Raw genomic sequence first — 13,433 nt, 5'->3', positions numbered from 1 at the left:
GCATTTCCCTCTCCTGGGCTTTCTGTCCACCCTTCCAAGCATGATGTCCTTCTCCAAGGACTGATCTCTCCTGACCATGTGCCCAAAGTAAGTGAGGCAGAGCTTCAAAACTTAGCCTCCAAGGAGAGACTTGGTTTCATCCTCTCCAAGACTATTTGACACTAAAAATGTATACTATTTTTCTTCTTCTTGGAAATCCATGGTATGTTCAAGGCTCTTCTCCAGCACCACAACTTGAAGGGATCCTTTCTTCTTCTATCCTCCTTAGTCATTGTCCAACTCTCTGAAGCATAACAAGTAATTGAGAAGATCATGGCCTGGATTAGGTGAACCTTTGTATCTAGACTGACATCGTTTCCCTTCAGCACTCTGGAGAGGTCCATGATAGCAGATTTTCCGCAATGCAATTCATCTTTTGATTTCTTGACTGCTGGTGTTAAGAGTATTGATTGTGGATCCGAGCAAGCTGTAATTGCTAAAATCCTCAATTTTCTTTTGCTTTTCAAGGAGAGGAGCAAATGGGGGGAGGGGGGGGGGTTTGTGCGGGGAGAAGGGTGCAACAATGAATGAATGGAATCCCAAAATCTCTGTAGATGTTCATTGAAATGAAAAATAAACAACCTAAATTTAAAAAAATTCCTCAATCCCTTCTCCATCTATTATGGTGCTGCTAATTGGCCCAGCGGTGAGAATCTTTGTCTTCTTGATGTTGAGCTTCAATCCATATTGAAGATTACAGTCCTTGACTTTTTGCAGCAATTGCTTCAGTTCTTCTTCAGTTTCAGCAAAGCAAGGTTGTGTCATCTGCTCATTGTAGGTCGTTAATGAGTCTCTCCAATCTTGATGCCACACTCCCCCTTATTAAGCCCTGCTACCCAAATGATCTGTTCTGCATACAGATTGAAATGTACAGAAATAGGATGCATCCCTGACACACTTCTTTCTTGATTTTGAACCATGCAGAGTTTCCTTGCTCTGTTCTGAGGACTGCTTCTTGGTCCAAGTATAGGTTTCGTATAAGCATGATCAAGTGTTCTGAGATTCCCATTTTCCTCAAGGTTAGCCAATATTATGATAGATGGAGAAAAGATTGAAACTTAATGACTTTATCTTGCTTAGATCAATGATAAACATCCTTTGTACGAGCAGCCAGAAAATCAAGAGATGTATTTATTGCATTGAACAAGTCTCTTGTCAGGGACCTATCCAAAATACTGAAGAGCAATGATATCAGTTTGAAAACTAAGGTGTGTCTGGTTCAGGCCAGGGTCTTCTCAATCACCTGCTATTCATCAGAGAGCTAGACAGTCAATAGCATGACAGAAAAAGAATTGATACTTTTTAGTTGTAGTGCTGGTGAAGAGTACTGAATATCCCATGGACTGACAAAAGAACAAATATATATGTCCTGAAATGGGTACAGCCAGTATGCTCCTTGGAGGCAAAGATGGTGAAGCTTCATCTCTCATACTTTGGACATGTAGCTAGGCAAGGCTATTCCTTGGAAAGAGACAACATGCTTGGAAAGGTGAAGGGTCAACAAAGAGAGGATGACCCTCAACAAGATGGATTCACACTGTAACTTTAGCAATAGGTTCTAGTGTCAGAGATGATGGGATGATGGCACAGGATAGGGCAAGGTTTAGATTGGCTGTTCTTAGGGTCACTACTAGTTGTACTTGACTTGATGGCACCTAACAAAAACAACAACCTCATGCTATGAAGGAATTGGCAAAAAACAAGGCTCCAGGAGTTGACAGCATACCACTTGATTTATTTCAACAAACAGATGCTGCCCTGGATGTGCTCACTAAGTTGTGCCAGGAAATCTGGAGGACAGCCAGCTGGCCAACTGACTGGAAGAGATCGATATTTTTTCCCATTCCAAAGAAAGGTGACCTAACAGAGTGTGGAAATTATTGAACAATATCATTGATATCACATGCAAGCAAGATTTTGCTGAAAATGATCCAAAAACATTTGGAACAATATGTCAACAGAGAACTGCCAGATTTGCAGGCTGGATTTAGAAGAGGTCGTGGTACTAGGGATATCATAGCTAATGTTAGATGGATCTTGGCAGAAAACGGAGAATACCAGAAGAATATCTATCTGTGCTGTATTGACTATGCAAAGTCTTTTGATTGTGTGGATCACAACAAGCTGTGGCTGACTCTGAGAAGAATGGGAATACCAGAACATTTGGTTGTGCTAATGAGAAACCTATACTTGGACCAAGAGGCAGTTGTCAGAACAGAGCAGGGAGACACTGGATGGTTCAAAATCAAGAAAGGGGTCCGTCAGGGATGTATTTTTTTTTTTCTCCATACCTTTTCAATCTGTATGCAGAACAGATCATCTGAGACCCTGGGCTGTACAAGGAGGAAGGCGGCATTAGGATTGGTGGAAGAATCATCGACAACCTGTGTTATGCAGATGACACAACCCTGCTCACTGAAACTGAGGAGGACCTGAAGCGCTTGCTGCAGAAGGTCAAGGACTGCAGTCTTCAATTTGGATTGAAGCTCAATATCAAGAAAACAAAGATTCTCACCACTTGGCAATTGGCAGCATCAGTATGGATGGTGAAGAGATTGAGACAGTTAACAGTTTTCGTTTACTTGGTTACACAGTCAACACTCTTGGTACCAGCAGCCAGGAAATCAGGAGATGAATTGCACTGGGAAAGTCAACTGTGAGGAACCTCTCAAGAGTACTGAAGTGCAACGACATCAGGCTGGAGACTAAGGTGCACCTGATCCAGGCTATAGTCTTTGCAATTACGTGCTATGCATCGGAGAGTTGGACAGTGAATAGGGATGACAGAAAGAGAGTTGATGCCTTTGAGTTGTTGTGATGGAGTGGAGTGTTGAATATACTACCATGGACTGCCAGGAGAACAAACAGGTTTGTCCTGGAAAGGGTGAAGCCAGAATGTTTCCTGGAGTAAAGGATTCTGAAGCTTCATCTGACATACTTTGGGCATATTGTAAGGAGGGACTGGTCCTTGGAGAGGGATCATGTTTGGGAAAGTGGAGAGGCGGCACAGGAGAGGAAGACCTTCCATGAGATGGATTGATTCTGTGAGTGGAGTGGTGGGAATGAATGTGTTTGAGACAGTGAGGTTGGGACAGGATAGAACGGCATTTAGGGCTCTTGTACTTAGGGTCATTATGAGTTGCAAATGACTCGATGGCACATAACAACAACAACAACAGCATGCTATTCATAATAATTTCTTTGGAAGTTAATACCTTGTTTGAGCTAGCTGTGCCACTAAAGTTTCTTTCTCTGGTGTTTTAGGTATGTTGTTAGATGCTGTTGAGTAAACTATAACTTGCAGCTACCCTTTGTACAATAAATTGAAACCTTTCCCAATTCTGTGTAGCCCTCACAATCTCCTTTGTGCTTATGCCCATTGTTGCAATCTCTGTGCCAATCCATTTCATTGAGGTTCTTCCTCTTTTTCACTGACTTTTCCCAGCATGACCTCTCTTCCAAGGATCCACCCTTCCTGCTGAGATGACTAAAATAAGTAAGACAAAGTCCTACTAACCTTGCAGCTAATGAGCAGTTTCTCTATATTATTCCTAAGATGGACTAATTTTTCTTCGGTTAACTCTTGGAGTAGTCAGTATTCTGTGGCAATATCACAATTCAAAAGCATCAGTTCTTCAATTCTCTTTAGTCATTTTCATATACATACGTGTAACTTTCACATACCTGTGAAGTAATTAAAAATACAATGGCTTGGATCAGGTACAACAGCAAATCCAGTTGTTCTTTCTGTTTGTTTTTAAATTCTTTCATTATAATTCCAGTGACATTATGCAAATTGTATTGGTTTTTCATTTACTCATTTATACACAGGAAGCTCTAATTTTATGGTCTGTAGGGAGTTGCACTACTAACCTAAAGACTATGCCTCTCTGGTGTTTCGAATCCACCATGTCTCCATGAGAGAAATAGATCCAGACTCCTCCCATCTGATATACAGCCTCAGAAACACAATGGAGAGTCAGTTATGAGTCATTTCTGACTTGATGGTGATGAATATTGAGTCTAGTGACATACATTTCAGTTTGTAACTTTTATTTCAATTCATTAATTATCTGATCATCTTATATACTGCCTTTTTCTTCACTCATCTCTTATTTTTTCACTTTTTTAATTAACTAATTTTCACTTCTCTCTTCCTTTGATGAGTCTCCCTCTGATCCTGATGCCTCATTCCTCTTCATAGAGTCCACCTTCTCTAATAATTTGTTCAGCATACAGACTGAATAGGTATGGAGACAGAATACAGCCCTGACACACTTCCTTTTTAATTTTAAGCCATGTAATGTATCCTTGCTCTGTTCACACAACAGCCTCTTGGTCTAAGTATAGTTTTGCCTGAGCACAATTAAGTGCTCAGGAATTCCCATTCTTTCCAATGTTAGCCATAACTTATGATCCACACAGTCAGATGCCTTTGTCTAGTCAATAATTAAAGCATAAATAGACATACTTTTGGTATTCTTTACTTTTGGCCATGATCCATATGACATCAGCATTGATATCCTTGGTGCCACAGCCTTTTCTAAACCCTCCTTGAGCTTCTGGAAGTTCCCTATCTGTGTCTTGTTATAGCTGTTTTTTTAATGATCTTCAGCAGCATTTTGCTTGCATGAGATATTAATGATATTGTTTTATAGTTTCCACACTCTGTTGGATCATCTTTCTTGGTAAGGGGAACAAATATGGACTTCTTCCAATCAGTTAACCAGAAACAAATCAGTTGGTATTCCATCTATTTCTGGGGCCTTAATTTTGGCCAGTCCTTTCATTTCATCATCTACTTCCTCCTTCATTACCATTGGCTGCTGTTCATATGACTCTTCTTAAAATTTTTCAGTGTCATTCAGTTATTTTTGGGGTAGTGATTCTGTACCTTTTGACCCTTTCTGGGTCACTCAATATAGTGCCCATAGCATCTTTCAGTATTGCAGCTTGACGTGTAAATTTGTTGTTCAGTTCTCTCAGCTAGAGAAATGCAGAGTGAGTTCTTCCCTGTTAGTTCTCCAATTCCAGCTCTCTGCACATTCCATTATAACACTTTCCTTTGTCTTGTAAGCTGCCGTTTGAAATCTTCTGTCCAGCTCTTTTACTTCAGCATGTTTTCCCCTTGTTTTGGTTTCTCAATGTTCTAGTCCAATTTTCAGAGTCTCTTCTGATATTCATTTCAGTTTCTTTTTTCCTTTCTCCTCTGTCTTTGTAATGACTTTTTGCTTTCTTCATGGATGATATCCTTCACAGTTTCCCATAACTCATCTTGTCTTTGATCATTAGTGTTCAATTCTTCAAACCTTTTCTTAAGATGATCTTTAAATTTAGATGTAATTGGTTCAAGATCCTATTGTGGTTCATGTTGTCTTATTTTCATTTTCTTCGTCCTCAATTTGAACTTACACATGAATAATTGACAGTGTGACCCACGGTCGGCCCCGGCTAGTTTTAATTGCCAATATTGAGCTTATCCAGTGATTCCTTCCACAGATATAGTCAATCTTATTCCTATACAGCCCATCAGATGAAGTACATGTGTAAGTTGCCGTTAGTATCATAAATAACCTCTGTTATGCAGATAACGCAACCTTGCCTGCTGAAAGTGAGGAGGACTTGAAGCACTTATTGCATAAGATCAAAAATTACAGCCTTCAATGTGGATAGCATCTTCAATTCAAGAAAACAAAGATTCTTGCCACTAGAGCAATAGACAGCATCATGAGAGATGGAGTAAAGATTTAAACTGTCAACAACTTCATCTTACTTGGATCTACAATTTACACCCTTGATACCAGCAGTCAGGAAGTCAAGAGGCATATTAAACTAGGAAAGTCTTAGTTAGAGACCTCTTCAAATTATTGAGGAGTAATAATGTCAGTTTGAGGATTGATTGATTGATTGATTGATCTTTCCAGTTGCTAGCTGAGAGCTGGACAATAAGTATGAAGAAGATTTGATTATGAAGAAGAATTTATGCCATTGAGCTTTAGTGTTGGAGAAGAGCACTGAACATCCCATGGACTGCTAAAAGATTAAACAAATATGTCTTAGAGAGAGTGCAGCTAGAGTGCACTTTAGAGGCAAAGATCATAAGGCTTCACCTCACATACTTCATGCATGTTGCTAGGAGGGGCTATTCCTTGTAGAGGGACATGATACTCTGAAAAGTAGAGGGTGACGAAGGAATGGAAGATACTTGACCAGGTGGATTGACCTGGAGATTGCTGCAATAGGCTTTACTGTGTCAGGAAGTGTGAGGATGGCACAGGATAATACCGGTTTCAGATCTGTTGTACATAGGGTTGCTATGGGTCATACTCAACTTGTAGGCATCTAACAACAACAAAAACTTCCTACCTTGCCATTCCTGATAACCACTCAACAATTACTCTGTGTACAACTCTTTTCATGGTTGCTGTTATTAAGTGCCATCAAGTCAATTATGAGTGATAATGACCCTTGAGAGCTGGTTCTAGTTACTCCTGAGACCCTACAGTATGCCTACTTTCTTCACAGCGTGGCTGACATGTTAATACCCAGTAAATTCTCCTTTGTTCAAGTTAGTTAAAATACAATTTATCTCCATTTCAACCTAACTATTTTAAACTACTATATATAACCTATTTATGATGCTGTTAATGTCCCTATTTACAAACATAATTATCCTTCTTATGCTTGCAGTAATTAAGTTTATTAATGTGGTAGCTAAGGTTGTCATGGATTTCATCTCGCTTGGATCCATATTCAATATCCATAGAGGCAGAAATCAAATTACGTAGCACATAGAGCAAATCTGTGACAAAATCCTCTTCAAAATGTTAAAAATGAAGATGTCACTTCAGTGGCTGAGGTGTACCTGAAATAAGCTGTTGTCCTTAAAATCACCTCAGATGCACACAAAAACTGGACAATGAAAATTAAAAAAAAAACATAAAAATTAACACGCTAAAATTATAGTGCTGCTGAGCAGAGTATCAAATATACCATGAACTGCCAGAAAGAAGAAAAAATCCATCTTGGAGAAGAAAACCCCTTAAAAGTGGAGATAATAACAGTACATTTTTCTTACTTTGGATGTTATAAGGAGTAACCATCTCTAGAGAAGGATATCATACTTTGCAAAGTAGAGAAGATCAATGCAAAAGAGGAACTCTGTCAATAAGATGGATTGATGAAGTGACTGCTATTGTGAGGGTATCACAAGACCAAGCAATATTTCATTTGCTGTGAGTTAGAACTGACTCTGTGGCACTTAACAGGTATAATTACTTTTATTCTTCTCACACAAGTCTTTGGAAACTTTTCATAGGGTATGTGTGCAGTTAACTAATCATTACTATTTTTCTGCAGTAACCTAGCCACTAGCCATTGTAAACTCAAGTGATATATAGTGATAGTGTTTCAAGAGATCCTTTAAATAAATACTTATTAGATCTTTAAACATGGTAATAAATTTTACATAATTGGATTAACTGTTAAAACATAAACTAAATTTATTATTTACTATTAGAAACAAACTATTTCCATAGATATTCTGTTCATCTTGATGGTAGAATTGCTCTAAATTTAGTCATCCTCAAGTTGATTATATCTTTTACTCAGTATTATTTTTTTTTAGTATTTACCTTTTAAAATGTCTATTAGTGCTTAATTTTTTTAAAAATACTTTTCTTGGTTTTCATATAATTCTTTACATTTTATTTCATTCATGTTGTTGTTATGTGCTGTCGAGTCACTTGTGACTCATAGCGACCTATGTACAACTGCCCTAAACTCTGCTCTGTCCTGTGTCAATCACACTGTCTCTGACACACCCATCCCGATTACCCCAATCACTGAATCAATCTACCTCATAGAGGGCCTTCCCCTCCTGCGCTGTCCGTCCACCCTACCAAGCATGATGTCCCTCTCCAAGGACCGGTCCCTCCTTACAACATGTCCAAAGTGTGTTAGATGGAGCCTCAGAATCCTTGCCTCTGAGAAACTGCCCAGTTTAACCCTTTCCAGGATGAATCTGTTTGTTTTTCTAGCAATCCATGGCACCCTCAGTACTCTTCTCCAGCACCACAGCTCAAAGGCATTAATTTTCTTTCTATCTTCCTTAGTCATTGTCCAACTCTCTGATGCATACCAAGTGATTGCAAAGACCATGGCCTATATCAGACGCACCTTAGTCTCCAAAGAGATACCATTCCTCTTCAGTACCTTGGAGAGGTCCCTAACAGCAGACTTTCCCATCGCAATGTGTCTTTTAATTTCCTGGCTACTGGTGCCAAGAGTGTTGCCTGTGGAGTCAAGCAAACTAAAGCTGTGAACAATCTCAGTCTCTTCACCATCCATCCTGATGCTGCCAATTGGTCCAGTCATGAGAATCTTTGTCTTCTTGACATTGAGCCTCAATCCATATTGGAGGCTGCAGTCCTTGACCCTCTGCAGCAGGCGCTTCAGGTCCTCCTCAGTTTCAGCAAGCAGGGTTGTATCATCTGCATAACACAGATTGTTGATAGATCTTCCACCAATCTTGACCCCACATGTCTCCTCATAGAGCCCAGCCTCACGGATAATCTGTTCTGCATACAGATTGAAAAGGTATGGAGATAGGACACATCCCTGGTGTACGCCCTTCCCAATTTTGAACCATGCAGTGTTTCCTTGCTCTGTTCTGACAACTGCCTCCTGATCCAAGTATAGGTTTCTCATTAGCACGATCAAGTGTTCTGGGATTCCCATTCTTCTCAGAGTCAGTCACAGTTTGTTATGATCCACACAGTCAAATGCCTTTGCATAGTCAATGAAATACAGATAAACATTCCTCTGGTATTCCCTGCTTTCAGTCAAGATCCATCTAACATTAGCTACAATATCCCTAGTACCATGACCCCTTCTAAACCCTGCTTGCAGTTCTGGCAGTTCTCTGCTGATGTGCTGTTCCAGTTGTTTTTGGATAATCTTCAGTAGAATCTTGCTTGCATGTGAAATTAATGATATTGTTCTATAGTTTCCACATTCTCTTGGGTCACCCTTTTTTCACTTATATTGTTTCATACAATCATTCATATACATTCTATTTTACATTTTTTAAAAATTGGTTTGCTTACAAAGTTTATATACATTGTGTTTCACACTCTTCTTCATTCACATTGTGCTTTCTAATTTTATTTTTTTCTTACAAGTTTTTTTTTAATTATCCGCTTCCCAAATAACAGTGCCTCCAGAAACCCTGAGAACTCTGATAAATATCGATAGTTGTAGAGGGGCTTCAAGACTTTTGTCTATAGGGTCGCTATGATTCATGCTCAACTCAAAGGCAATAATCATCAACAACAACTAGGTTATTTACAGAATTCAAATATATTGTTTTCCGGAAAAGGTTCTTCCAATTTCTCTCACCCTCCCACCCATCAAACTGCCCAACTCCATGACTCATCCTCCCTCCCCCTGTACATCCTCATCTCTCTGCTTCCATCCTGCCCCCCTTTGGATCCTTATACTAATTTTAAAATAATAGTTTTATACAATATTAGACCTTATGGGACTGATTTAGTTCACTCAGCATAATGCTGTCCAGTCCCTCCCAAATTAGGTAATAATTTACAAAATCATTGCTTCTGCATGCTGCGTAGTAGTCTGTTGTGTGAATGTACCATAATTTCTCAATCCATTCATTTGTGGTTGGACATCTGGGCTGTTTCCACAGAGACTTGCACATCAAGGTTCATAGCAGCATTATTCTAGTTATTCCTTTTGATATTCTTCACATTTATTTCCAATATTATGACATCACAATTATTAATATTCACTCCCTTTGTTGATTAAGCAGTAATATAAATTTTCCTATTAATTATTTTGTTAAAGAATACTGTTCCAGTGTTAGCAGTGCAGGGAAATGTTGGCCAACTCTACTAAGGAAGATGATAATTTTATGTTGCTATTATTATACGCAATTGAGTTGACTGGAACTCATAGTTAGGAGCTAAATAATAATTCTAAATAATTAAACCTTCAGCCAGACACACGTCCATGTCATTATGGTCTAGGTACTTCTATGCTCTATCCCTAGCCTGGATATCAGACTATCAATAGTAAATATGATTAATCAAATCTTAAAAAGAGTAGGAATGGGGTTCCTTAGTAGAGATTTGGTTTCATTAATATCATCTCATCGTTTCATCTTTTTACATCTGGAAAAAACCCAAGCTTTGCACAGTGGCAATATCATAGCCAGTGAGGTATATGGAAGACGTGATTATTGAAAAAACCAAACAACAAAAAACAAGTACCCCATTCCCCTGTAGCATCTGGTCCCCACTGGATCCTTTTCATTTCCTTCACCTGTGCCCCCCACCAACCAAATTGTGCAGCTCCGCAACTGCACCCCTACAATTTTCATCCCTGCCCATCCTCACCCTTCTGCCCCCAACCGTCACCTCCTTGTATCTCCAACATGTTTTTCCCAATAAAATTTTTAAAAAAAGAAAGAAGAAGAAGAAAACCACACAAATACCACCTTTCTTCAAAAGAGTAATACTAATAAATTGAAAATTCTAGAATATAAATAGTTGATAGTATTTAATTTTTTTTTTTACATTATAGGCTATGTATCAGTTGATACCATGAAGAAATTCCTTGGAGAGCTACATGACTTCATTCCGGGAAGCTCGGGATATTTAGCATACCATGTTCAAAATGAAATTAACATATCTGATATAAAAAACAAATTGAATAGGAAATACTAAGTTGAGTTGTTTCTATATCTGAGCACTAATATTTTCTATAAAATAACACTAAAAATATGCATAATTTAAAATGTTTTGCTTGGGATCTAGGGGATAGTGAGATGGAGAAAAATTCTTTTTCTTCCTTAAAATATAAATTCAGAATCTCTATATAATGACATTTGGACTGGATTTTTCTTCCAATTAATATAATATGTACATAAATTCTGAGTGCACACTTGTTATGGAATAATTGGCATTGAAACATGGCTCATAAAATCGAATGCTTTTATGATACTAACATGATACATACATACATACACATACATACATACACATACATACTTAGGTCAATTGATCTAAGTTCAATACTATAGATGCTAAATTTTATTATTGTGGTCATTTTATTTTAAGAATGTTTAAAAGTGTATAGTTGAGTTCTAATTATTGTTTCTGATTTGAAAAACAAGATAGTTTTTTTTCAAATATTAAAATAGAAAAGTAAAGGATTTAAATAATTTGTTTCATTTATAGATTGTTTCTGACAAATATATCAAATATTATTTAATATATATAGACTACAAATGTTACAGCATCTGAGATGAACCTTTGCAAGTCAGCTCCATATCACAGCACTTAGAGAACAAGCCCAACAACCCCAACCCACTTACCGTTTTTAATGAGGAAATGAAGACCCTGAGAAGTGGCTTGCCACCCTAGGGCTGGAATAGAGTTCTCTTGATTTTCTAGGCTAGTGTTTCTCAACTATTACACACTGTGTCTCTCTGTCAGTTTAATAAAACAGTAGATCTGCAAAGGGGACTCAGAAACAAGCCAACATGCTTGACATGTGTTTTAAATAAACTGAGATTGTGATAAACTGAGGTAATTTCAATAAGACAACTCTTTATTCATATAGTCATTCTACATAGAATCTAGTGATCTAAGTGAAATGAAATCCTTGATAAAGCCAGTCTTTTCTCCACTTACCTGTCATGATGCTGTCTGATGGCCCAGTGGTGAGGATTTGATTTTCTCGATGTTGAGAAGTAAACCATATTGAAGGCTGTAGTCTTTGGTTTTCAGCGATAAATGCTTCAAGTATTCTTCACTTTTTACAAGCAAGGTTGTGTCATTTGTATAATGCAGATTATTGAGTCTTTCTCCAATCATGATGCCCATTCTTCTTCATACAGTCTTAGCTTCTCAATGCTTTGCTCAGTATACAGATTGAACAGATATGGAGAAAGGATACAGCCCTCATTCACATCTTTACTGATTCTAAACCATGCAATGTTCATTAACCTTGTTTAGATTGATGCTTCTTGGTCTATGTATCGGTTTCATATGACCACAGCTAAGTGTTCTGGGATTCTCATTCTTCACAATGTTAGCTGTAATTTTTAGTCTCATTCAGTTGACCATGTTTCCTATATAGGAATTAAACCTGTTTGTGAATCTTGATTTAGTTACTAGAAATATTAAGTATATTTAGACCAAGTTGTGTGTGTTGCAATTACTTTGAAGAGAATATTCAGTTGTTGTTGTTAGGTGCCGTCGAGTCATAGGCAACTCATAATGACCCTATGAATGAAAGTCCTTGACACTTGCGTCACTTTCATCTTTTCTCCAGGTTCATGGGGTTTCCAGAGGCAAGCTGTTTACAGAAGTGGATGCCACTCCTGCTTCCAATATTCAGTATTCAGGAAAAATTTCAGACATACATAATATACATATAGGTTAACAGTAACATAGTATGACATACATGTTGTTGGTGTTGTTGTTATGTGGTGTTGAGTCGCCTGTGAATCATAGGGACTATATGTACAACAGCCCTAAACTCTGTTCTACCCTGTGCCAATCTTATTGTCTCTGATACACCTACCTCCTATTACCCCAGTCACTGAATTAATCAATCTCATTAAGGATCTTCCTCTTCTGCTCTGTCCCTCCACCCTCCCAAGCATGATGTCCCTCTCCAAGGACTGGTCCCTTCTTGCAACATATCCAAAGTATGTCAAAACAAAGCTTCAGAATCTTTGCCTCCAAGGAGAAGCCTGGCTTCACCCTCTCTAGGATGAACTTGTTTGTTCTCTTAGCAGTCCATGGTATGTTCAGTACTCTTCTCCAGCACCACAGATCAATGGCTCCTTCTGTCCAGCTCTCTGATGCATAGCAAATGATTGCAAAGACCATGGCCTGTATCAGACAAACCTGAGTCTCCAGACTGACATCATTGTTCTTCCGTACTTTGGGAGGTCTCTCAGAGAGGATTTTCCCAGTGCAACACATCTTTTAATTTCCTGGCTGCTGGTGTGAAATATGTTGATTGTGGAGCCAAGTAAACTAAAGCTATTAACAATCTCTCTCTTTTCACCATCCATCACGATACTGACAGTCAGCCCCGTGGTGAGAATCAGAGCTGATGTATATAGGGTCACTATGAGTCACAGGCAACTTGATGGCACATAACAATAACATGGTATAAAATAGTAGTAGAATAATTATGTAATAGACCAACAACAGTAAAAAGTAGACAAGATACTTCAATTAAAAGATGAAGGATAGCAGTTTGGACTTTAAAAATAGTTATGTGCTACTTGAAAAACATTTAAAACATAAGAACATGGGAATGTTGAAATAAAGAAACCCATAGAGTCCTTTGATGGC

The 13,433-nt window shown here is 38.3% G+C and overlaps 1 protein-coding gene across 1 annotated transcript in view; it reads left to right on the top strand.

Annotated features, from left to right (window-relative positions):
- Positions 1-10,784, top strand: part of LOC102856397 (chromosome unknown open reading frame, human C15orf43) — a 56,544-nt gene extending 45,760 nt beyond the window's left edge. The window contains exon 7 of the mRNA XM_006883197.1: positions 10,642-10,784. Within this exon, the coding sequence (XP_006883259.1) occupies positions 10,642-10,784 (143 nt within the window). The remainder of the gene's footprint in view (positions 1-10,641) is intronic.
- Positions 10,785-13,433: the final 2,649 nt, after the last annotated feature.

The sequence above is a fragment of the Elephantulus edwardii genome, unplaced genomic scaffold (genome assembly GCF_000299155.1).
Source record: "Elephantulus edwardii isolate Elephantulus edwardi_28Jun2011 unplaced genomic scaffold, EleEdw1.0 scaffold00026, whole genome shotgun sequence".
NCBI classification, from domain to species: Eukaryota; Metazoa; Chordata; class Mammalia; order Macroscelidea; family Macroscelididae; genus Elephantulus; species Elephantulus edwardii.
This window is presented reverse-complemented; position numbering and strand designations above follow the sequence as displayed.